At 48.0% G+C, this 24,527-nt stretch overlaps 3 protein-coding genes across 8 annotated transcripts; all 3 read right to left on the minus strand.

Annotated features, from left to right (window-relative positions):
- Positions 1–663: 663 nt before the first annotated feature.
- On the minus strand, positions 664–2,453 carry DNLZ (DNL-type zinc finger). The gene is given in 4 exon segments (XM_053996451.1): positions 664–996; positions 1,588–1,727; positions 2,135–2,411; positions 2,413–2,453. Coding segments are annotated over 4 exon segments (630 nt in total). The 3' UTR covers positions 664–824.
- A 254-nt stretch (positions 2,454–2,707) lies between these two features.
- Positions 2,708–9,039, minus strand: CARD9 (caspase recruitment domain family member 9). 4 transcript variants are annotated; one of them, XM_053996744.1, is made up of 13 exons: positions 8,839–9,039; positions 8,321–8,543; positions 7,840–7,977; positions 7,170–7,495; positions 6,518–6,697; positions 6,191–6,340; positions 5,792–5,920; positions 5,500–5,691; positions 4,930–4,971; positions 4,294–4,339; positions 3,564–3,634; positions 2,989–3,077; positions 2,708–2,813 (listed from the first exon to the last, which is right to left on the minus strand). In XM_053996744.1, exons 2-13 carry the CDS (start codon positions 8,502–8,504, stop codon positions 2,717–2,719), a joined length of 1,644 nt encoding a protein of 547 aa, XP_053852719.1. In that variant the 5' UTR covers positions 8,505–8,543; positions 8,839–9,039; the 3' UTR covers positions 2,708–2,716. The 4 variants fall into 4 exon arrangements, with proteins under 4 accessions (XP_053852719.1, XP_053852722.1, XP_053852720.1 ...); XM_053996747.1 differs by having other exon boundaries at positions 3,001–3,077; positions 5,792–5,917; positions 8,321–9,039; XM_053996745.1 differs by having other exon boundaries at positions 5,792–5,917; positions 8,321–9,039.
- Positions 9,040–10,713: 1,674 nt separating this feature from the next.
- Positions 10,714–24,397, minus strand: SNAPC4 (small nuclear RNA activating complex polypeptide 4). Of its 3 annotated transcripts, none has more exons than XM_053996275.1 (23): positions 24,208–24,397; positions 23,195–23,241; positions 22,765–22,929; positions 22,262–22,387; positions 21,507–21,585; positions 20,921–21,002; positions 20,271–20,375; positions 19,733–19,805; positions 19,300–19,464; positions 18,936–19,083; positions 18,534–18,640; positions 18,170–18,264; positions 17,931–18,025; positions 17,568–17,653; positions 16,709–17,101; positions 16,235–16,324; positions 15,804–16,017; positions 15,644–15,714; positions 15,202–15,300; positions 14,947–14,974; positions 12,456–14,521; positions 11,844–11,974; positions 10,714–11,216 (listed from the first exon to the last, which is right to left on the minus strand). In XM_053996275.1, exons 1-22 carry the CDS (start codon positions 24,371–24,373, stop codon positions 11,855–11,857), a joined length of 4,620 nt encoding a protein of 1,539 aa, XP_053852250.1. In that variant the 5' UTR covers positions 24,374–24,397; the 3' UTR covers positions 10,714–11,216; positions 11,844–11,854. The 3 variants fall into 3 exon arrangements, with proteins under 3 accessions (XP_053852250.1, XP_053852249.1, XP_053852252.1); XM_053996274.1 differs by having other exon boundaries at positions 16,709–17,104; XM_053996277.1 differs by lacking the exon at positions 23,195–23,241 and having other exon boundaries at positions 16,709–17,104; positions 22,765–23,161; positions 24,208–24,234.
- Between the last annotated feature and the right edge of the window lie 130 nt (positions 24,398–24,527).

The following is a 24,527-nucleotide window of genomic DNA, read 5'->3' on the forward strand; positions in this document are numbered from 1 at the left end:
TCTGTCATTTATTTCTTTTTAAATTTCTAACTAATCTTAACATACTGCAGTAGCACTAATAAGCCCCTCAAAATCTGCCAAGACAACTTTCTGGGTCTTCTCTCCACCATGCTCCACCACTAGTAATTTTGCCTTCACATCCACATTCCCCCTTCACCAACAAGGGGTGTGAACATGGAGTTTACAACAAGGAGTTGTAAAACCCCCATGCTGGAGCTCGAGTGGGATCAAAACACAAAACTTTCAGCCCTGACATGAGGGACACAGAAACAAAACTCTGGAAGAGGTCAAAAGAACAGATAAAAGCAGCACTTGACTGCATTAAGAGCAGGTGATCTGACCCTCCTGCAAGGTCATTTTGGTTTTAGAATTCTGGGACTCATCTCCTCAGGTGGTATCAATTGTCCCCTCTCCTGATCTGCCACACCTGAGCATCCCTAAAACCTCCAGCTCCAGCTGCACCTCGCTAGGTCAAACACACACAGACAGAGAATTTCTGTCTGCCTTTTCAGCAGGGAACAAAGCCAGGCGTGGAACATTGCTGGGGCACTGAAAATTGCCTGAAAGTCAGCAAAACAAGTACCAGGGTAAACAGCAACACCATCTCTAAAGACATCAGCTTGATCAAAGGCAAAACTGCACAAGGCAAAGACACACAGCAGAGAAAACCCAACACCCCAGTTTATTTTAGATACAGACAGCTGAAATCAGGGAACGAAGGTGAAGAGTCTCTTGCCACAAGCAGAACGTCCCAAATCCCACGCGGCAGGTCTGTCCAACAATCTCACGTGTCACATCTGTCCCACAGGCCACAGTCCCTCGTGTCAGGTGTGTCCCTTGCTGCCAGGATCTGGGGGGGCTTCCCCGTCGTCCCCCTCTGCCAGCTGACCTTGGGGCCCGGGCTCTGCCGAGCTCTCCAGCAGCAGCTCCAGGGCTTCCTCACCAGCCACACGTCTCACCTTCTCCCCTCTGGCTGCCAGGATCTCCTCGATATTCCTGGACAGCGATGTGAGAACCAGCACTGACACCACAGCAAAGGCACACCCAGGCTCACTGCACTCTGCCCTCAGGACTGACAGCACGCAGGGATTCACATCACCAGGAGAACCACCCAAAATTAACCACATAAAGCCACCCAAACCTTCTGGGACTACTTTCATCCACTAGGATCAATGATTTAGCAATTACAGCTAAACAGAAGCTTTTAAAGGTATCTCAGGAAGTTAGAAATCACTGGAATTCCACAGCAGATCAATCTACACGCTTGAAACATCCAAGGAAACCCAGCAGTGAAGTGATAAAGCCTGAGTGGAACAGCAAATCACCTGCTGGCACCACTAAGGATCCCTGTGTATGCTACAGCTTCTGCTGCACCTTCACACCAATTTATTTGGATTCTAGACAGCAACAGTCAAATTATAATGACTGAAAACAGAGTCTGTGTGTTTTAATGAACTAGATTAAAGTTTGATTTTAGTATGAGCCACATTTGGGGAAAAAAAAAAAAAAAATCACTGAAACAAGGCATCAGCTCAGGAAGCTGCAGGCGGGAGCGGGGTGTGAGGAGGATGCTGCTGGCACACTCACCTCTTTCCCTCCAGGTCGGAGAACCAGCCCAGGTTATCGGCGATGACGTGGTGGTTCCCGCAGCCGGGACATGTCACGATCACCACCCCTCGGTGGTAGGCGGCCTTAGAGATGGATTTGGCTGAGCGGGTCTGGCACACCTGAAAAACAAAGTGGATTTCATGACCAGGGTAACGGCAGCTCCTGGGACTTTTAAGACAAAAATACTTTTGGCATTAAAAGCGTCTTCTCTCCCTCACCTCTAACTATCCCAAGTCAGCTCCATCATGTTTGGATGTCGTGAGTTCAGCCCGAGACACAAAGGCTGAGAGAGGTTTTACTGCTTTCCGTGGCTCCCTAATGAGGAGGACCCAGAGACGCTGTGGGATCTCCACCCTCAGAGACACTCACAAGACCCCGAACATCCTTCTCCAACACGGAGCTTGGACTTGAAACCTCTTCCACTCTGAATTAATATTTGCAAGTTTAAAGAAGAAAACAGCTACACCGGGAGTCCCCCGTCCACCCCAGCGACGGCGCCCTCAGAGCCCCCCGGCCCTATGCCCACCTTGCAGGTGTACACCAGGCGATAATGCGTGGACGGCCGCGGCCCCGGGGCGGTGCAGAGCGGGCGGGCCGGGCTCCAGCGCTGTCCCGGGGCGGTGCAGGCGGGCCCGCAGGGAGGTCCCGGGGCGGTGCGGGCCGGTCGGGCAGGCCCGCAGGGAAGCCCCGGGGCGGTGCGGGCCGGGTCCCTCAGGCCGGGCGGGGGGCGGCGGGGCCGCCATGGCGGCGGCTGCCGGAGCAGCGCCCTCAGCGCGCGCTGCATTGCACCGCGCATGCGCGCCCCTGAGGCACCGGCCGCCATGTTGGGTGCGGGCGGCGGCCATGAAGGTGTCGGGCGGTGCCCTTCATTAACCCGTAATTAACCTGCAGCTCAGCCCGGCCCTGCGTCACACGCAGGCGTTTAAACCTGTTTATTGACCGAGGGGGCGTCAGAGCCACAGAGCAGTGTCACTCATTTCATAAATGGGTGTTTGGATGGTTTTAGAATCTAAACAGTCCGTTGTGAGGCACAGGCACCCTACAGAAGCTGGTGTTTCCCTCAGGGACCGGCTCCTGAGGAGCCTTTGGTGTCGGTGCTGTCCCTCTCTCAGGAGCCCTCGGTGTCGGTGTTGTCGCTGCCAGAGGTGTTCTCCCAATCCGCCTCGTGGTGCCGGTCTTTGGGCGCCCTTCTCATTGCTCTTTTTCTGCAAACAACACCAGACATGCAACTTTCAGAAGGTGTTTTCTGCAAACAAGCGGCATTTCCTACTGTTAGTATGTATCAGTCCCCTTTGTGGTTTTATGCCCTCCGTGAATCAAGCTTGGGGACAGGAAAGGGGAAATAGAAATCATGGATATTTCCAGGTTAGCCCTGCTTACTGCAGCCCAGACCTTCGGTAACGCTCAAAGCAGTCCTTCATCCTCCTCCTCTCTTTTTCTGCCAGTTCCTCGTTGGCCAAGGCACACTCCTTGAAATGGGAATAAAAAAAAAAAAAAAAAGAACCACAAACCTAAAAACATATGAATTAATTTTTGATCAGATCACTGTTAACACCAGGTTGCTTCCTGCAGAATCAAGTACCAGCAGGTTCTGGTAATGCTGCTGTTTCACACAGTTTTACTACATTTATTCCCTCAACATCTGTAATTCTGGGAGTCTGTTTTCTGCACCAACAGTAATGCTGCAGTACTTACACTGGAAAACATCCCCACCCAGAGATGAAGGGCAGAAAGTAATTAGAAGAAGTTTTTATACACAGATGGAGAAACAGTAAATGTTTTGCTGTTCAGAGTTCACCCTTTTTGGAGGGTGGATTCTGCACTAAGTGCTCAGAGTTTGGAAAGGCAGGAGCTGCTGACGTGCTTCACCAAGCTGGTAAATCCATCATTAATGAGAATATTAAAGATCACAAACCCCAGTCATAGTAAAGAAGAGCCCACAAAGATTCTCTTACACTTGGTGATTTTGGGGGCAGATGGCTCTCTCGAGGGCTGAGTTCCTGGTTTTGTACTTCCAGGCAATCTTCTGAAAGATTAAAAAAAAAAAAAAAAAAAAAATCACAGCTTTAGTCACAGTTGCCATTGCAAAGTAACTTCTCCCTCCAGCAGTTCTTCCAGCAGAAGAGCTGTGATGTAAGTGCACAGAGTCCACACAGAACTGAAACCAAGCCCAAAGCACTCAGAACTCCATCCTGTCATCAATCACCAGTCACTTCTCATTTTAACGGAGCCCTGAGTCTTGCCCAGGATGGTGGAGTTCCCCACCTCACTCAGAAAGAGACACAGCTTTCCACTTCCAGCTTCAGCAGGAGCAAAACAAACCTTTGCCAAGCAGCTGCTCTGCTCATTGCATTAAAATAATATTCGTGTCAAAGACCACTGTGAGAAATGTGTTGATCATTCTTTTATCCATCATTTGTCCCTGCTCCCCAGGTTGTGAATATCATGGCACTTCACACCAGACCCTATTTTGGTGAAACTCCTTCTGTAGTGACCAAGTGTTACAATATATATTTTTGAACTGAGCAAGATAGAATAATAATAAAAGCCTTTTTGCATGTGCTGTTTAGTTTTAGTGAAAAATCTCCCATCTCAATGAATGAAAAGATCAGGTTTAGATCTTCCATGAGAGCAAAACAGAATGGCCCATCCTCTCCAGAGCTCTGCTCAGTGTTTTCCCCTTACTTTTAGCTGCCTGTGCATCTTCATCCAGGTGACTGTGAAGAACAAGCTGTGGGGCAGAAAACAGAGTAAGAACATCAGAACTGTCCCTCAGTCTGTAGGAACAGATAAAGGAATATAAAACCCAGGACATGCTAGAACCAACCTCTCTCTCCCTGTTGCTGCCAGCGAGCAGAAGACTGAGCCAGTAGTTACAGATTTGCTCATGGATTTCTCCTCCATGAATAGATCCAGCTTCCTTTGGCCTCATTTACACTTTTGGCCTCCAGACAATGTGACAATCACTCCCTCACTGAAGTTATGAACTAAGTGAAACTCTTTACTACAGATGGCTCCAGGGCAAGACTTACTTTTGCCTGTTCTCACACAGGAGAGACAATTAAAAGCAATTGAAAAATAATTAAATTCCCGTGATTTGCTTAGACTCAACAAATCTTGCTAACTAATGCTATAACTGTGTTCCTACATTAGAACTTCAACTCACAGGGAGATTCTATCACTGTCTTGCTGCCTCTGGACTTTTTGACTGAAATGAGTCTGAGCCATTGAAAACTGCTGATACTTGGGGAGCTGAGCACAGGTGAGGAACACGAAACCATCCCAGAAGAAAGTGAAAGGTAAACAAGGAACCCTACTCACTTCCTGGGAATCTCTGGAGGAGGAGTCATCCAGGTCAGAGGTCTAAAACAAAACCAGTACAGATTAATCATTCCTCATGAGCAAGGAAGGGAACATACAGGAGACTCAGAGCTCCAGAAAACACAGACCTCCTACACTCCTGTCTGGCCACTCAAGAAAGCACACAAGAAGCCATATTAATTAAAATATATCTAATTTAGTTCCAGAAAAGTTAGCCCCCCATTTCATCCAAATGGCTCACACCCAGTCTCTAAATAGAGTCACTGTTTGGTGGTTGAGGAGCCCCTCACCACCTTTGGAAATGCTCCAAACACAAACACAGGTGGCCTGAGCTTGCATCTGTCCGGCTTTTCCATGCCTGAAACCAGGGGGAGGTCATAGAGACCATCACATCTTTCATTTTCTAAACTCAGCATTTGCATGGCAATGGTTTTAATTAATTTTGAAGGCGGCTCAGCCAGGTGTTCACTGCCTGATGAGCTGGAGCTGCTCAGGTGCAAAGGCCTGGGAACTGCCACAGTCTGACCCCATCCTCAGCTTCCCAATCCATCTAGGGGAGGAGAGTTATACCAGTGTGGGCAGCTCCAGCTGCAGCCTTTTCAGCTTGGCCTCAGTGGCCAGGAGCTGGCTCTCCTTCTGGAAGAGCTGCAGCTGCATCTCGTCACATCTCTCCCCCAGCTCCCGGATCTGCTTGCGGTAGGCGTCTCTCTCCAGCAGGTTCTTGCAATACTGCATGTGGAACTGCTCTCGGGTCAGGAGAGCCTGTGCAGAGGGACAACACGGGGCATTCACACAACAGCACAGACAGGCTGGCACTGTCTGCCCAAAAAGCAGTGATAAGCAGTGAGGAATATTTTATCACCTGGTCTCTCTCCGAAGCCACTTCCTCCATCTGCTGCAGAACAGCTTCAATCCGTTTTTTGTACATCTGGGAGTCCTTCCTCAGAGATGTGCACTGTAGCTCCAGCATCTCTTTTTCCTCTGCAAACTGCTGAGACAAGGTCAAAAGCACCTGCTTGTGGGCAGAGCCTGAGCCAGACTGTCCCCACTTGTGCTCTGTGCCACAGAATGCTCTGGCCAGAGCTCCATGGGGTGTCTGAGCTGTCAGCTGCCACACACGGAGTGCTGAAATACAGGCGCTACAGCAGGAGCAGGGATTGCTCCTGAGCAGCTGCTCTGCTCCACAGGCAAGACACTGCAGGTGCCTCACCTGCCTGTCTGACCCATGAGCCTCAGCAGGGACTTGAACAGCAGCACCTACTTTGTCCTGGAGCACCTTGGCTCGGCGCAGCTCCTTGCGCAGGCTGTAAATGGTGTTCACCAGCTCCCGGCGTTCTTCCACAGTCTGGCTGCAGTCATTCTCCAGAGTCTCCTTGGAGAGGCTCTTCTCCAAGTTCTGCTCCCGGGCAACCTGCAGGACAAAGGAAGAAGTGAGACAGGGCCACCTGTCTCATTCATCTGAGTTCATATCAGTTCTCTCCCCTCATGGCTCTTGGGCAACACCTGATCCCCATAATCTTCACTGCAGCATTGCTGCCCTGGCTGCAACAAATAATCCCTTGAGTCCATACTCAACCACCCCACCAACCTGGAGAGTGTTTTCCAGCTCCTGGTTCTTGGCCAAGAGCAGCTCCTTCTCCTGCTGGATCTCCCACACCACCTCATGGCTGGGGCGCTGCTCTATGGCGTGTTTCAGCTTCATCGTGTGCTTCCTCTCCAGCTTGCAGTCATCCTCAGCCTTCATGAGGCTGTGCTTCAGCTGATCGATCTATGAGAAGGTTCAGAGCTCAGCAGGAGAAGGGAGAGAGCTCTGGCCTGCAAAACCAGTTCTCTGTTCCCCAAACACAGGACAAGTTTCTCCCCAGCTGTTTTCCTCAGGAAGTTTTGTGCCCTGGGGCCAGAGTCCTGCCTGTGTCCTGACAGGTACATGTTCCTGTGCTACCTTTGTGCTGCCTGCTGGTTTTGTTCTCTAATCTGTCCCAGTGAAGGACCTGCTGGGGTCCAGAAAGTTTCCTTTGTGAGAGCAGCCTTGAGTGAGGGCAAGACTGGTTGCTCATCATTCACAGCACAACTGGTAAAATTCGGGCCCACAGGGCTGAGCTAGGGACCACAAAGACACACGCTAAAGAAGATGCTCAGTGCTTTATGCTGGACTGGAGCATCCTTGGCAAAGACGAGGTGCTCAGCCCAGCCTTCCAGGGTCAGGTAAGAAGGGGGAAGCTGGAGAACCTGCGACTGACCTCTAGCAGCAGGTCCCTGTTCTTCATGAGGGCCACGCTCTTCTCCTCGCTCTGCTTGGCGTAGCTCAGGGCCAGGCTGTAGTTCTCGTCCTTGCACTTGCGCAGCTCCTTGCTCAGGCTGTCCCTCTCCTCCTTCATCCTCTGGGCCCGCTCCTGGTGCTTGCGGAGCAGGCTGTCCCTGACCCACATCTCCCTGAGGGTGTCCTCCTTGGAGTGCAGCCACACCGTCAGCTCCTGCGCCTTGCGCCGCTCCTCCTGCACCGCGCTCTGCAGCTTCATGATCTCGTTCATCAGCACCTGGCTCAGGCCAGACTCGCCAGCCGTGTCTGTTTGGGGGGCCGGGGTCACTCTCTGCTGTCCTGGCTGCTGCCAGGCACACACAGAGCTCAGCTTCCCCTCCATATCACTGCAGCCAACCCTGATGATGTATGATCAAATTATCCCCACTGTGTCTCTCTGCTCTGTGCCTTCCTGCACCACAGAGTCACTGGCACAACAGGCAGAAGGAAGAATTCATCCTTCTGCTTCCTCCCTCCTCAGTCCAGCCCATGACACCAGGGCTGTTCTTCCCAGAACCCTTCCAAAGCACACATGGAGCAAGGCAGGGAATGCTCCTGACTCTGCTCAGCAGCACCAAAGGAAGAGCTGTTGTTGAGAACACAAACATTACCTATAATCATGGAGAAAACCCTGCTGGGCTCTTTGCCAGTTATTTTCTTATACAGCTGGGGATAATAAAGCTCAAGACTCTCCATAAATGCCTCAAAGCCCTTGTGTCCTGTTCGCTGAAGAATGTCCAAGAGAACACCTGAAATCATGGCAACAGGATATTCTATTCAGTTATTTCTCTCTTTATCTGTTTGTAACATAAAAAATAGCTTCACTTCCTCCACATACAAAAGTCCCTGGGATCCACTCACAGAATAAATTGAGTTGGAAAAGACCTCTGGGATCATTAAGTCCATCCTGTGACTGAACCACCTTGTCAACAAGACCACAGCACCAAGTGCCACATATCCAGGCTTTGTTTAAACACCTCCAGGGAGGGTGACACCAGCACCACCCTGGGCAGTCCTTCCAGCATCTAAGTCCCCAGACAATCCCACACCAATGACCTGGAAACTCCACAAAAGGATTTGAAGTGCTCCCACCTGCCTTCCGCTTGCGCATGACCAGGCTGGGGTCATTGAGAACCTGCTCCTCATCGTCAGGGCTGAGCACTTTGCACTGGCGCAGGTAAGGGGTGATCCGGGAAGGGTCAATCACCGAGATCAGCTTCACGCGGAAGTTCTCCAGGTTATTCCAACAGATCTCATCATTATCCTCTTCCAGCATGTCAGCAGTGAGGGCAATCAGTGAGGAGCGTTGTCCTGTCTAGAAAACAAACACCAAACAACCAAAGAAGCAGCCCCTGAGCCTCCCGGAGCAGTGTGGCAGTGGTGGTGAAACCAAGGACGTCAAGACTGAGAATGCAGAAGTGTCCTAATTAGCTGTTTTACGAGCAGTTCACTCTTCCTTCTCCACCTCCCAGCATGTGAGATCCCTGTGTTCTGTCTGACCACACAGACACCAAATCTAGCACCCACAGGAGCTGACACTTTACCTCAGAGCTGTAAAATAAACTTTTATTCCCTGCTAATATCAGCCATTCTGTATCACCAACCCTCACCTCTGCAGTCACAAAAGCTTCCTTGATTCTCCTCCTGTGTCCTGGCTCTGAGAAAACCTGTCTTGGGTGCAGCCTCCCTCTGTATTCTGACTAGAGAAAAGATAACTCCAGGAACAAAACTGGTTTGAGAAAAAAGGGGAAACTACTCAGCTATACCCTGAGACAGGAAAGGGAAGGAAAAGGAAAAGAGAGATAAATAAAAAAAGCAGAAGCCAGAATGCGTGATGGGGGAGGAGAAAGATGGTAGTGGTATCGTGAGTCAGCAGCAACACATAGGCAGTGATTTTAGTTTAATTATGGTTTTGTTCTCTAATCTGTCCCACTGAAGGACCTGCTGGGGTCCAGAAAGTTTCCTTGTGCAGTGGTCAGAAAGATTAAAAAGAATGAAAGTCACAGCCATAGGTGTGTGCAGCTGATTGGAGGGGACAAAACAAGCCACAAAATTAGAAGAGGCTCTTCAAAGGATTTCCAGCTGTTAACATCTTTCTCCAGGAAAACAGGTGGCAGCAAGAACTCACTCTCGATTTAGACAGAAGTCTATTCAGCTGAAAAGGGTGATTTCTATACTGATGCCTCTAATTTTGGATGTCCTCAAGCTTCCAGCATAATTATGACAAGAAAGGGAAAGGGAATGAAGTCTTGGCAAAGCGAGGAACATCACCCATGACTCCCAGATGACAGGCTGTGGCCATGGCAGCAACAGAGGGGCAGCCCAGCAAGCAGCTGGGTTAGGTGATAATGCTGATAATGCCATTGTGATGATGCTGAGCATCACCAGAAGACCTGAGCCTGCCTCCCCCCCCCCTTCCCACAGCCCTGGAGCTGAACTCAGAACTCACTCAGTGTTTTTTAAAAAAGCCTGGAGAACACACAGGCTCCGATGCCATGGCAGTGTGACACATGTTCCCGTTAGCTTCCCACTCCACTCTTTGTTCTGCTTTCTAAGTTTATGGAGAGTTTTTCCATGTTATCATTAGGAGTAGGGCAGAGATGCTCAGAGATTCTTCCAGCCTGTGTTTCTTGTCATTAAATTAACTTTACACTAAAAGAAGATGCAGTACCTGTGTCAGCTGTGCCCCTTGCTGAAGATAATCAGTGTGTCTGTTAATTGACCAGTTTAGCCTGAGGAGGTTTTGTTCTAGTGACGAATCAATTTAATCCTAAAAAAAGGACAAAGCCAGCTCTGCTTACGCAGTTTTCCCACAAATAAATGTCAAGGGCATCTTTTCAGCAGCATTTGCAAAGGCCAACAACCATTTAGAGCACAGCTCACCTTTCCCACCAGTGCCTCACTGTAACAGCCTGGGCACAGCACCCACAGCTGTGCAGCAGCTCCTGCCACAGCTGAATTTCCTGGAAAACTGATATCTATAGTGGCTTATGGAAAACAGAGCAGAGGAGAGCCTTCCACAATCATTCATTTTGCACCATAAAGTCAAATTACAGCAACACTGGCACCCAGTGACCCTCTGCCCCCAGCTCTGCCTGAAGAGCCCTCATGGAAAAGCTCAAACTCCCAGCTCCCCACTACACTCAGGGGAGTTCAGTCAGTGCAGTGGAATGAAGCTTTCACAGCACTTTCCCTCTAGATTTTATCAGCTTTGCCTCAGCTAACCTTGCACCTCTCTGCGAGACAGAAATTGCTGGGTTATAAACGAAGAAACAAGTTTTTTTTAAGTGATTTGTGATGTCTGCACAGGGCAGGCTGTGGAAGAATCAAGGAAGAATCCTAATTCAATCCTGCAGTTTTAGGCACATGAATATTCATTCCCCCTTTTTTCCCTGGTTTTCATGCAGCCTGAAAACTTCATTTTTCTCATTAGCAATCACTCTCATACACACATTATTAAAAGCACTATTTACCAGGAGAAAAACCCACACAGAAGACATCAGTAATTTTTAAGTGAGAAAAATAAAACATCTGTATTTCAACAAATACTTAAGAGTCATTTTGATACAAAATTAATCTGCTGCTTATTCCACAGTATTCAGTTACCAAGCAAAGCCACAGCCACTAAAAAACACCCAATTAACATGTTCTGAACATGGATAAACATTCACATAAACAACACAAGAAAGAAATAAATAACCACCATTGCTTGTTTCCCCATATTTCCAGCAATATTCCCCCTCAGAATCTATGGCAGGTGGGAGTTGGAAAGAGCAGAAGTCTGTGCCTGAAAGACTTCCCTCCAGCCAGTCTCCTTCATTTTTAAACCTTGCCTACAGATGCAGATTTTGTTGAGGGATGGGAAAATCAGTCCAGCATTTTCCTCTTCCCCAGGTCCATCCAGTCAGCATTGGAAGTGGTAAAGGTGAACAGTGCAAAGATTATCTCCTCCTGCCATGCAGGAAGGCAGAGCTCGTTCCAGTGACCCCTGTAACAAAGCACAAACAGCTCCTATCAATCACACATTTCTACAGGGAAGTTGCCCTTTTGGAGTTCCTAAAATGAATTTTCAAGAAAGGGAATCTCCAACCAGTCTCATCTGACAACCACGTGAATCAAACACTGTTCATGTTCCATCCACTGCACCAAAAGCCTCAGCAGCTATCAGAACATCACCCATTTGTACCCTGCAGAAGGTGACCTGTTATAACTGCACAGAAATGAAGCCAAATAGGGGAAATAAACCCCAAAGCTCACCAAATTGCTCAAAGATGAAATATTAAAGAAAAACTCCACTGTCAAGCCTGTAGAGTGCTACCAACTAGGTGCATACTAAGTAGGGTTCAGGGCATGAACTAAAAGGCTGCCAAATGTTTTGAGTTTCATGAGTTTATATATAATTTTATCATAGAGACATCAACTTTCCCTCTCCCCAAAATATGATCTGCCTTAGGCTGTGATTGATGGTGACTGTAGAACTCTGTGTCCTCGGGGAACAAGAGCAGAGATCATTTCAGTCCTTTCCTGGGGTCATGAGTCATTGTCTGAGCTGAACCACAGACAAACGTGGTTCAGCTTCTCAGCAAGATGTACAAACCACTGAGGAGCTACTAACACATTTCCTTCTCATATCCTCCTCCTCTTCCTGAAGCGGGCACTTCTCCTGCTTTGGGGAGCTCTGGCATCAGCCACATCAGTGCAGGAGCCCCAGGCAGACTGAGCAGGGCTCTCCTCGGCCCCCATGCCCTGCAACAGAAGCAGATGATCAACACCATGAGAATTCCAAATAACCCCTTCAGCCACCCTCCTGATTTAGGGAAGCTTAGCAAGATTTCTAAAACAATCTTTCATTTACCTTCAAAATGAAGTATGGGACAACATCCCATTACTGATACCAGAGAAGGCACAAAACATCAGTTTACAGAGTGACATCAAAGGCCTGATTTCAAAAGGGCAAGTGTCAGGGCAGCAGATTATAAACAGAAAGGGGAAGGGAGCTTTGATACCCACTTCTGGGAATTGTCATGGCAAGTTTAAGGTGCTACATGGGCTTTCACCCTCCCAGCTGAGCTGCAGAGCTTTTCCTTTCAGCAGCTGTAGAACTGTGTCTATTCCAAAGAACCATATTTCTGCTACACTTAAGAACAATGGGGGCTTCCCCCTGGATTCCAGTGCAATATTTATCTGGCATTATTTTTCTGCTTTTAGCCCCTGGAATCTGTTTTACCTGATTTAGTAAATCAGCATCTTTGTCTCCAGGCTCATCCCCAAGTCTCCAGTGCTCCTGTAGGCCTATTAATTCAAACACATTTTTCTCACTCTGCCACTCCTCGTCATCACTCTCCTCAAGTTGTTTCCCGATGCCTGACAGAGTTGTTGTCACTTTGGGAGGAGGCAGAGTTGCCAGGACAGCTGGGAGTGTGAAGGCTGACAGGAATCTGGCTTTCAGCAGGAGGTAAGCAGGGTTATCACCCAGTTTCTGCTGCACCAGTTCTCCAATAGCATGGAAAACATCCCCAGTGCCCCCATTCCCACTGGCCTCAGAGGGCAGGAGAGAGGCTGCTTGTTTCTCCAGAGCTGCTTTCTGCAGAAGGAGCTTTGAGAGGGTTTTTATGCTGCAGAGGAAAGGAGGCAGATAAGGCAGCCTGGTCTGCAGTGATGGCACCTGAACCCCTTGTTTCCCACTCATCCACTCCTTCACCAGCCCCTGGTCCTCCAGGGAGATCAGGCTGAAGTCAAGGAGATTCTTCTCTGCACGGGAGGTGCTTGGCTGGGGAGGGACGTCAGCACTCGGTGGTTTGGAGGCAATGGGTCTGTTCCTCAGTGCCTGGGCACCAAAGCAGGCAGAGCTCCCTGGGACATTGCTGTGAGGAGCTGCAGCTCCTGGACAGAGCACAACCCCTCTGATGCTGCCTGGATTGGAGGATGATCCGTTTGTTGTGATGGAGTCACTGCTCCTTCCCAAGCAGCTGAGACTGGGCACAGGCTGGGAATCAGAGCCCTGAGTGCTGGCAGGGGGCTGTGTTTGGGGCAGCACCACAGCACACAGGGCTGGGCTGGCAGCTGGAGGGGCAGCTGGAGCTGCAGAGGAGTCTGGAGCCGTGGAGGAGCCAGCTGAACACGTAGGGCTTACAGCAGAAACACTGGATGTGGTGCATCCAGGACTCACCGAGGTCACAGGTAAGAGAATTGTGGATTGGTCAGCTGCCTTTCCCAAAGGAACTCCTGCCAGCTGGGAACTTGGCCCTTTTGTCTTTGCACTGCTGGGGTGAGGTGGATTTGTTTCAGCTGGTACAGGAGTCCCTCCCAAAGCAGAGACATTGCCATTGGAAGTCACAGCTGTCTGACCCTGACTTCCCCCAGCAGCAGCTGGCATTCCCTGGGGAACACCCACCACAGTCTGCACAACACTGTGGAGCAGACCCTGGGGAGTTACAACCCACTTGAAGGGCAGGATGCTGTTGGGAATCACAGGAGAAGCAGCCTGTGGAGTGACAAGAGCAGGCAGCAGGCTGACTGGCCTCTGCTGTGGCCCGTTACTCTTCAGCTCACAGGTGACTGGTGTGGAAAGGGACAATTTATTGGTGCCAGACTCCAGGCCAAGAGCCACCACTGTGATCTGGTGAGGCACAAAAACCTGGTTTTGCAACACTGCTGAAACTGAGCTGCTGGCTGTGACCTGACCATTGCGCCCTCCCTGGTCTGGGGCCTTCTCTGCTGCAGCTGGACTCACACCTGGAGAAACCCCTCCTCCAGGGCTGCTTTCCAGAACTTCCTTTTTTAGTTCCTTACTTGACTGTAGATCTGTCCTTTGTGAGCAGCCAGGGCTCTCCCCAGTTGCTGGCACTGCTGAGGAATGCTTTTCAGGCACAGGAGCAGAAGCAGAACCTGCAGCAGAAGTCCTTGTGGGCACTGGTGAACCCTGTACTTGGCTATGTGTCCCAGCAGCTGCTGCAGGTGTGCTCCCTGCTTGTGCAGAGGGAATGATTTGCTGTGGTGGGTGCTGGATTATCAAAGGCCCTGAAACCAGCACTTGTGGGGCAACCAGCACTGTCCTCAGCATGGCTGCCTTGGCCTGGTACGCCCTCAAACGTTTCTCTTGCAGCAATTCCGAGACAGTTTTGGGCTTGTGCCTTTGCCCCTGGGCTGGGGGAGCTCCCTGCACAGCTGGGGCACAGCTCTCCAAGGCACCAGTGGGGCTGGCCCCTGCTCTCAAGGCAGGAGGTTTCCTGCCAGCACTCTTTGGGATGCCCTGTTGGGAATTCTTCTGAGAGCAAGCTTGGGATGAGTTGCCTGCAGAGGATAAAATTTAAATGAATGAACAGTATTTCCAAAAGCCATTTCTCATTAAACATCAAGGAACGTGGCAAAATTCCTGTTTGTGAGAGTTCCTACAACGCTACAGTCCTGATTTAATCAGGCCATGTCCCAACAACTGAACAAGGGGTAACTGCCCCCAGAAATCAGAGATGGGCCAGGAATGCACCCCAACACCCCACTGAACTGGTCCAGAGCCACTGCCTCCCCAGCCCTGCAGGGTTTTTCCAGTCCTTACCAAAGGGGAACATGCTTAAAGATCCAAGAGCTAGCAAAAATGAGCATGACAATGCAGGTTTGTCCCCCAAAGTTCTCCTTCAGTTAAACTGGCTATTAATGTAACAGTGATGAATTATGTGAAAGTTCTTGCACATCACAAAAATAAATGTTCTGGTAGGTACCTGAAGAAGTCTCTGTATTTTGGGAAGCCTGTAAAAAAAAGTATATTAAATTATACTTCTGATAAATTTAAAGATGATTAAAACAGCACAGATGTGAATCAAACCCACATCTGCCACCTCCTGAACAAATGGCCATACAGCCAGCATTTTATTCTGCCTCTGAACCAAAACAAACTGCTAATACACATACAAACTGTGTGGCCACACAATTATTTTAGTCAAGATTTCAGTGGGGAAAGCTTAAATCCACAATACCTGCTGAGGGCTCCTTGTATTAGCCTTAAGCAGCTCCAACTGCCTCAGCTGCCTCTCCTTAATAATCTTCATACAGCCTTTGGTATCAATCTGGAAGAGCTGCAAGGTGAGAGCTTCATTAACATTTAAATGAGAACAAAAAAAGGAACAGAGCCAAACCATGACACAGGGTCAGTAACAAAGCAAGATAGATGGGACATGCTTCACATGCAAGATTCTGGGGATATTTTACACTTACAGAAAAAGCCCTGGCAGGATCAGACTTTGGATGCAAGACTTATTTAAGAAACTTCATATGCAAACCATGAGGGCAGATTAGTCCAATAATTAGATTATTTGTTTAAGAAACAAAGATAAACCATTTATTTAAGCCTCAAATACTGCAAAATAAAGACTCCCACTGTTTGAAAGCGGGTAATGATATTAAGACAGCAAAACTTACCTGAATGAGCAGTGCAAACAGGGGAGTGCTGGTGAGACTGACTGACTTAACCTTCTCGTGAATAGCAGCAGCTGGGAAGAAATCCAACATCAAAATCAGCTGGGAATTCACTCAGAAGGCATCAGAAGGTAGGGACAAAGGTAGGATGGGTCCCCAGTACCTTTTGTCTGGTGGAAAGCCATCCTCCCAGCCTGCAAGGTGCGGGGCAGCAGCACATTGCCCACCCAAGGGGTCACTGCCATCAGCAGCTTCCTGTCCAGGCTCAGCCTCCTCCAGTGGCGCCGAGCTCCCCTGGGCAGCCCCTGCACATCCTGGTCAACAGCTGCAGCCACTCCAGGGGCCTTGGCTAAAAGGCTGACAGGAGGTCTTAGCATCTTGAATAAAAAATACAAAATTAAGAGTTCCCATTAGTAAAGTTCTGCTATTAGTCCCAGGACAAACCATTCACAGGGCAGTTAGGACAAAAAACTGTGAGCTTTTCCTCTTGGGATTACAGTGCAAAATCTATGATTATATAAAAATAAATTCCTACTAAGCACAGCCTAGCAGTGCTCACGTCACAAGAGGAGACAAGACACAAGAGGCACTCACCAGTTTCCTCTGGAAGCTCGTGTTGTTCTTTAATATTGCTCTCACTTCCTCCAGGCTGACCTGCAGCATGTGTTTTCCACACTGGGAAGCCTGAAGATGAAAGAACACAAGAAAATACAGAAGGAAAAGTCACTCAAAGAAAATGATTTGTACTGGATATGCACAGCAGATACAAGTTCTCAACATTCCTGCTGTTGAAGGTATCTTATTATATGAAATCAACTCTGAAGACCTTCACTTTTAATCCTTGTGCATCATCACAACACCAAATGCTTATTTCATAGAAGCTTTTGTGTGAGGAATCTACCAAAACCCAAAAAACCCAGAATTTACTGGGTAATTATCTTCACATTTTTTGTCTTAACAATACAAGGGAATGAACAACAAGATATTATCTGCTCATCACATCCTGCCCTTACTGCAGCAGCTGCACTTCCCTTCTAACTTGTGGTCCAAGCTCCCATGCCAGCTCACCTTGGCCATCACTTCTGCTGGATTCTTCACCAGCACATCTGTGGAATAGGCGTTTGTAATGCCCCTCAGCAGGGTGCTCAGCTCAGATGATTTATCAGCAGCTCTGTCTCCATCACACCCTGCCCCTGGAACATCACAGCAGCTGCTCCCTGCGCCAGCCCTGGCAGCAGAGAGGAGGGATTGGATTTGGTGTCTCTCTCTGGTTGACCCCTTGATGTCCATCCCTGTTGGTATCCACAGGTCAATGCTGGGGACTGCAGACTCCTCCTTTCTCGTGGTGCTGGTCACCTTCTCCTCCTCTGAGCTGTCTGCCAGCTCCATGTCCTCCTCACTGCTGCACTCTGAAGGGCTGGAGCTCTCAGCGTGGCGCCGTTTGGTTGCCCCAGATCTTTTCTTCTTGGTCAAAACAAGAAGAAACACACAAGTTTTAGTCAGTGTTCACCCCTGGCTTGCAACTCTCTCAAATCAGGAAGTTTCATTTTCCAAAGGAAACAAGACTTTGGAAACAAGACCATCTTTAGTATGGTCTTAAGCAGCCAGAATTTCTTGAGTGCCTGGGACCAAAACTGGCAACTCATGAGGTACAGACATGAAAACCTACATATATCCCATTCTTACAGGCATTTCAAGGCAGGAAAGAATTCTAGATAATACACAAATATACAGCAAATTAACTTCAGCCCTTCAGAACAAAGGCTGCTTTACCCACCAAAAAATCAAACCGTGAAATCCACAACAAAAACCTTGACTGTGTGAAATCAGTGCCAATTTTTTAATTGATTTCACAGGATTCCACTTTTAGTTTAGAGAAACTTAATTGAAGAGATGGGACTGTGACATAACAGGATTTCCACAATACCTTAGAGCCAATCATGAATTTCCACTTGCTCTGGCATTGGGCACCAGTCCGATGTGGCAGCTCTGAAGCTATTTTACTCCAGCAACCTGAAAAGGATGCAGAGGATGCAGAACATTTTTATTTGTGCCACAAACTGAGCAACAGGCCTTTCAATGCAGCCACTACACACATATTATACATTTCCCTGGATAAGAGACAGAGTTACTGCATGAATGGATCTCAAATCCGTAATACCCACAACACACAATACAAAGAAGTTGCAAGCATCAGTACAAAGCAGAGCCTGCAGGGCTTACAATGAAAGAAGAGAAAACCTCAATGACACCTCTAAAGTTCTATAGATAAAGCCACAGAAACGCCTACCCAGGCCGTGCTTTTGAACCAGTTCAATCAGCTGCTCCTCTTCCTGCAAGCTCCACTTGCCTTTCTTTACATCCCAGTGCAATGCTTTTAAATACCTTCAGCATGGAAACATTACAGTGAGGAACATTCAATCCTGCTTGTAAAAATCAGACCATCCCTGCACCCCAAGGCTGAACAAAACCAGCATTCCCAGTCAGAGCTTTGCCTCGTTTAAGGGCTGGTGCCTGGCCTGAACTCACCGGTCCCGGCACTGGGCGTCGCTCCTGCCCGGCACTTCCGTCCGGATTTTGTACCAGCCCTTCTCCCCGTACTTGTTAACTGCAGCCATCAGCATCTGTGTGCACCAGACAGAGCAAGAGCTGAAATCCTCACCAGGATCAGCCCTGACAGCCCTGAGACAGCAGCAGTTCTGTTTGGTTCCTGTGCAAATCTCTGGACAAAACTGTTTAGGAGCTTCTAATCGCTCTTGAGCTGTAAAGTGCCCACCTTGGTCTGTTTTACACTCCTCTGTGGCACTCCTAAAGCTCAGATCTACAGGCATGCCACACCTCAGCAGTCCAACATTCCCACCCTGCCATTCCAGGCCCAGAGAATGGAGCTTACAGCATCTTCCTCTGCTGTCCAGGGTCCTTTCCTCAAGCTGGGGTCCACACTCTTTGTCCAGCGGTAAATCAGCTGAGCAGAATCTCTTCCTTCCATGTAATAAGCAACTGGAAATTAAAAGGTTTATTTAACACTCTTGTAATTAATGCTTCTTCCTTTATCTGGACAACAGTTGCAAGCAGTGATTGCCATAAGCAGCACTTTAATCTCTTTTAAAATGGTGCTCTGCCAGTTTCAGCCAGATTTCCAATATGGATAAAGGTTCCAAGAGATATGAAGCTCTTGCTGATAAAATGAAACTTCCACATAAGTACAGGAAAGGCAGAGATCACCAAGGAAAAGAAAATGGGAGAGTGAAGCATTCCAGGTGAAGGAAAGATCTGTCACTTGTGAGCCACTTACTTTTCTTGTATGGGATATGGCTTCCCACTCTCATCTCTTGAACAAGCTCTAAAAGCATCTGATCCTCCTCCTTGGTCCATTCTTTCCTTTTTAAATCTTTGTTACAGAGTTGGTATTTCTGCAAGCACTGGAAAGGTGTCCTGTTTGTCTTAATAGAAGGAAAACAGAGAGAAAGAGGTAATTGGTAATTTATGAGGACAAAAAGCAAGAGGGAAAAGCTGAAGTACCAAACCTTTTTGGTACTGTTCTTGACCACTCCTCAGAAAACATTAATTAAGACTGAATTAGTATTAACATCGTTTTTTAATCCTGACAAGAGGCAAAGTAAAGCCAGAATGAACGAACTTGCCAGCTCAGACCTTACCCCCAGCTCCTGGGCAATGGTCTGCCAGTCCAGGTAGTTGTGTTCAGCAGCTATCTGCTTCAGCCTCTCCAGTTCCTCCTCAGTCCATTCGTTTTTGTTGATACTTGGATGCTCCCAATTTTGCCAAAACTTCCTCAGTTCTTCTGAGTTACGTTGTCCATCAAACTAAAAAAAAAAACAACAAAAATAAGTTTAGTCTCATAGCTGGGATTAAGACACCTGGACAAACAGGAAAACCAGTATTTTGCATTCCAGATATGTCTTACTGCCAAGTTTTCCAGAATTAAATCACCAAATTTAACAACTTGAGATTACTTAACAGTCAACTTGGAGAAATGCAAGATGGAAACACTGGATGCAAACCAGATCAGGGATTCTCAAGAGGAAGGATCCAGATCTCAGAAGCAATAAAAGAGCTGATCCCCCAACTCACATGGATGTTTGAAATTTTGTCCCAGTCGTGCTCATCGAATCTGTTTCCTATTAAGTCACTTTCTGGGAGTTGGCTAAAGCAGAAGGTACAAAGAGGAAGAAAGAATCGTATTAAATGGTTAATGAAACATTTTATCTTCTTGATCCTGCCTCATCTCATTCCTCCCACCTGTTCCTGACTTCCACAAGAACTGAACACTCAGATTAGCAGGAGAAACAATTAATGCCATATCCAAACATGTTGCTCTAGATTTGTTCATGAGCAAAAGCTCAAAACTATGAAAAAAATGCTCCTTTGTTGCTAAAGTAAGAACCATTTAAAGCAGCACCTCTATACTGGGTGCAGGCACTACATTTTGTTTATCAAGATCCAAACAGATTTCTTAGTAAAGAGCTGTGGAGAAGAGAGAGCTGCAGAGCCACAACAGCACCTAATTTTTTACAACCCAACACCAATGACCCACCTAGAAGGAGGGAACTTTTAGAGCTAAACTCTAAGACATTTCATTTTTCTCCAAGAACACAGAAAGACTTCTTACTTAATTGCTTCTATTTCTTGCTCCAAGTCTTTGATTTGCTTTTCCAAGGTCTCTCTTTCTATGTCAGTCTTGATTTTCTCCAGTTTCTGATTCCAATAACTCAACCTGTTCAAAGACAATTTTATCACTGCTTAAGAGGACAGATGGCAATGAGGTCAATGGCATCAGAAGATGTACAGCAGAGACACCTTCCCCATCAGCATCATTCCTCCCTCCAAGTTTATTTCCACACAAATCTCTTCTCCCAGGTTTTCCCACGAGGCACACTCATTGCCATATTTTTGCCCCTTCAGTGCAAACCCTGACCCACAGCAGGTTTCAGATAAACCATTTTGGTGTTTACACACAGAATCAATAGTTGCTGCAATAGTCATAAAGACTATTATGTACCAGCTCCAGCACAGGAATCCCTTGCTGGACACACCATTAGGCCTCACCATATATCACAATTCCAGCCTCAAGCCCTGCAAAGCATTTTAAGTTCCACCACAGTGCCAAAGGGAAGAAATAGATGGCTGTAAAATCCCACAAACACAAGCAATTAATGCAGGAACTTGCTGGAGGAAGGGGAAATCTTCACATCTCCCTTCTCCTCCTTTGCCATGCAATGTTCTCAGCAGGAGGAGAGAGGATTTTTGGGCAGAACTCACTTGAGCAGCTTTGGCTGGAGCAGGCGCTGCAGGCGGTCGCTCACCACGGATTTCTGCAGCAGCGTCTTCTCTGCAGCTTTCCCTGAACCAGACAGGGGAGCAGCCAGACATCAGTGCAAAGCCACTGCCAGGAGCCACCCACTGCTCCCAGCACCCCTGGGAATGTCCTGCAGCTCTGCATAAATCACCAGTGTTGTGTTAGAACTGGCTCAGTTTTACTGGGATCTCCAAAGAGACCCCAATAAAGGAATCACCCCGTGAGCACCTGGAGCTGCAGGTGTCCCCTGAACTTCCCTCACCTGGGCACTGCCCTTGCACCACCTTACTTGGTTTAGGAGCTCAGCTCACAGGAGCTGATGCAGCAGAACAAATGAAAAAGGAGCCATTAAGGATTCACTGACATAATTTACAGAGCACCCCATTCCTTTTTAACAACTTTTTTGTGAGTCAGGCAGAGGTGTTGATGTTTAACTGGGAACAGGAGCACACACACACACACAAACAACATGAATATATATATTTGTTATATGAATAAATACATGTTACAGCTCTTCTAGAGCACTGAACAGCACCCAGACTTACTTACACTTGGCTGAATGCAGCTGTTCAAAGGATTTTATGCCCTGAGCTGCCTTTTCCTTGGCCTCTTCATTGGCAGGAGGGCCCTGATGAGGATTAGAAGGGTTAGATACTCTGAGAGTCAGACAAATTTACTTTTTCTTCTTAAAACTCCAGCATGAACTGCTACAAAATTAACTGGAAATTCAAACTTGTGCAAACTGTCACACTCACACTGCTTAGTTACCTTTGTTAGCAAGAGCTCACAGGTACATCATTTAATTAAATAGTAATATTACAGTAATTGCTTGAATATATTAATATATGGATGATGATAGTTGATATCTTGGCTACCATAAAAAGCCCAGATCTCCTTTTGTTGATGGCCTTTTAAAGATACATGAAAAAAAGTACTACTGATTGCTCCAGAAAATATTAAAAAAATACAGAAAATCTCAGGAACTGAGAAAACTCAGTTTCACAGACAAACAGATTTCAGTGAGTGCTTCAAAGAGCAGCATGGAATTGGGTCATGGAAATGAAGGCAACTGAAGTTAAACCCAAGAACGTTCAAGCCCCTGGTGGCTGCAATTCCACTCCTCAGAACTCACAGGGCTCAACCAACATTTCCAAAAGAGGGAGAGTGACAAGTGAGAGAAAAAAGGTTTCAGGCTGAGGAGTGACAATCAGTTACAGAGCTGAAATGAGAACAGTTCAAACACATCACAGTGTACATCCATCACCCAAGACACATCGGTCTGGAAGCTGCTTTTATTTACTTACAATTCCTGTTATTTTATCCTTGAAGTATGGCTTCATGAAATGACCCAAAAACACATTTGCTGCTAGATTTCTGCCATCTCCTGCCTTGGTTGTTTTTGAACCATGAAGCTCACACACGATTTCCTTCTGCAATACAAGAGTGAATTGAAGAGCATCAGTGTCTCCTCCAAACTCTGATTTCAGAGAGCAGGGCCTGAGCCCTCACAAACACCCCAGGCAGGTTCAAATCTGCAGCACCAGACTGTAAAATCAGTGCAGGAGTTAAAGGCAGGATTTGGAACTGCCTGAGTTTGCACAGTGCAGGCGATTTAAAAGCATAATAAAATACTAACTTGCCACAACAAGCTAAAATAGAACATGTAAAATACCCATTTTTTATTGTAAGAAAGCATGGAATCATCAGTTAAATAAACCACTTGAGTCCTGGGCTCGAGGGGAAGGAAGGATGGCAAATGGAACCCAGAAAAGCACAGAACTGAGCATTTCACTCCTGCTTTGCTCACCTGCTGTTCTCTGTTTTGTGCAATGAGCAGCTCCACCTCCTCAATCTTTTCCTTGACAACGTCCTGGTACACATGGTTCATCTGCAGGCAGGTGTCTGGATCCTGGGGCAGGCTTTCAATATCATCATCATCATCATCACTGCTGTCTTCTTCCACTTCCACTTCCTTGAGGCAGATAAGGCATTAAGAGAGAAAAGCATTTGTTTGAAAAGCAGGTCTGTAGCCATCAGTGCTGTGCACAGCCTGGGGGCCTGCAGGGACACAGCAGGGAGGCCTCTGACCCTGGATAACAAAGTGCTGGGCAGGAATACCCCAAATCCAGGTTCTGCTGAGCACAGAGCCAAGGAAATTGCCTGGATTTCCCCAGAGCAGGGTGAGGTTTCCCTTCAATAGACAGCTGGAAATATATTCTTAAAGAGAAAAGAGTTACCATTTCAGCATAAGAATCTTCATCATCATCATCTTCTTCATCACCATCTGTTAGACAAACAGAACACAGAAATGCTGACTGCAGTGGGATAAAAGGAAAGCTTTTAACCCAAATCTTTTCAATTAAAGCACAGAGGAAAAAGAACCACAGAGATCTCAGACATGACCATCAGTGGGTTTGGATACTGACAACACTGTCAAGGAAAGTGTATTGTTGTACAAGTAAAAACTATATTTTTATACAAGTAAAAACTGTATTGTTATACAAGTAAAAACTGTATTGTTGTACAAGTAAAAAGTGTGTTGTTGTACAAGTAAAAACTGTATTGTTGTACAAGTAAAAAGTGTGTTATTATACAAGTAAAAAGTGTATTGTTGTATAAGTAAAAACTGTATTGTTGTACAAGTAAAAAGCGTGTTGTTATACAAGTAAAAACTGTATTGTTATACAAGTAAAAACTGTATTGTTGTACAAGTAAAAAGCGTGTTGTTGTACAAGTAAAAAGTGTGTTGTTATACAAGTACAAAGTGTGTTGTTGTACAAATAAAGAGTGTGTTGTTACACAAGTAAAAAGCATATCGTTACACTTCACTTCTGCTTTTTCTGTTGCTGTGAGAAGGCAAAAACGAGCAGCTCGGGGTAACTGCAGCGAAGCTGGGCGGTGCTCCCGCACACGAGGGGCTCCCGGCTGTGCAGCCCGGTGACAATTGAAGGCAGGACAAACGCGAGCTTGGCAGCAGCAGCCCCTGAGCACCAGGCGGGCGCGGCAGAGGCTCTGGCCCAGAGCAGGGGCTGAAGCCGGCCCGGCCCGAGCCAGAGCCGCTCCGGCGGGCACCGACCCCGCCGCGCTCTGCCAAACGAGCTGCGGGAGCGCTGCGCCTCACGCGGCGCTTCGCCGGGCCCGCTCGGGCCCCGCCATTTCACCGCTGGCGGCCTCTGCGCGCAAAGGGAACGAGCAAAGTGCCGGTAACGGCGGCTGCCGGGGGAGCGCCGCGAGCCCCGCGAAGCCGTACCGGAGCTGAGGCTGGAGTCGGACAGGGCCAGCTGGATCTCGGCCCCGCCGGGCTGCAGGCTGCGCTCCAGCTGCTCGATCTCGCGGCGGATCTTCTCCCGCTCCGCATCCAGGTCGAGGCCCTGTGGGGAGCGGAGGGGCCCGGCCGGGCCCGGCCCGCGGGACATGGCGGCACCGCCGCGCCCGGGGCTGCGCCGGCCCCGCCCCCGCCCCGCCAATCGCTGCTGCGAGCGCGGGTCAGCTGACCCGGCACGTGACACCGCGCGGCCAATCGGGGCGGGGCTCGGCGCACGTGCACGGGCGGGGGGCGGCACCGGGACC

The sequence above is a fragment of the Vidua macroura genome, chromosome 21 (assembly GCF_024509145.1).
Source record: "Vidua macroura isolate BioBank_ID:100142 chromosome 21, ASM2450914v1, whole genome shotgun sequence".
NCBI classification, from domain to species: domain Eukaryota; kingdom Metazoa; phylum Chordata; class Aves; order Passeriformes; family Viduidae; genus Vidua; species Vidua macroura.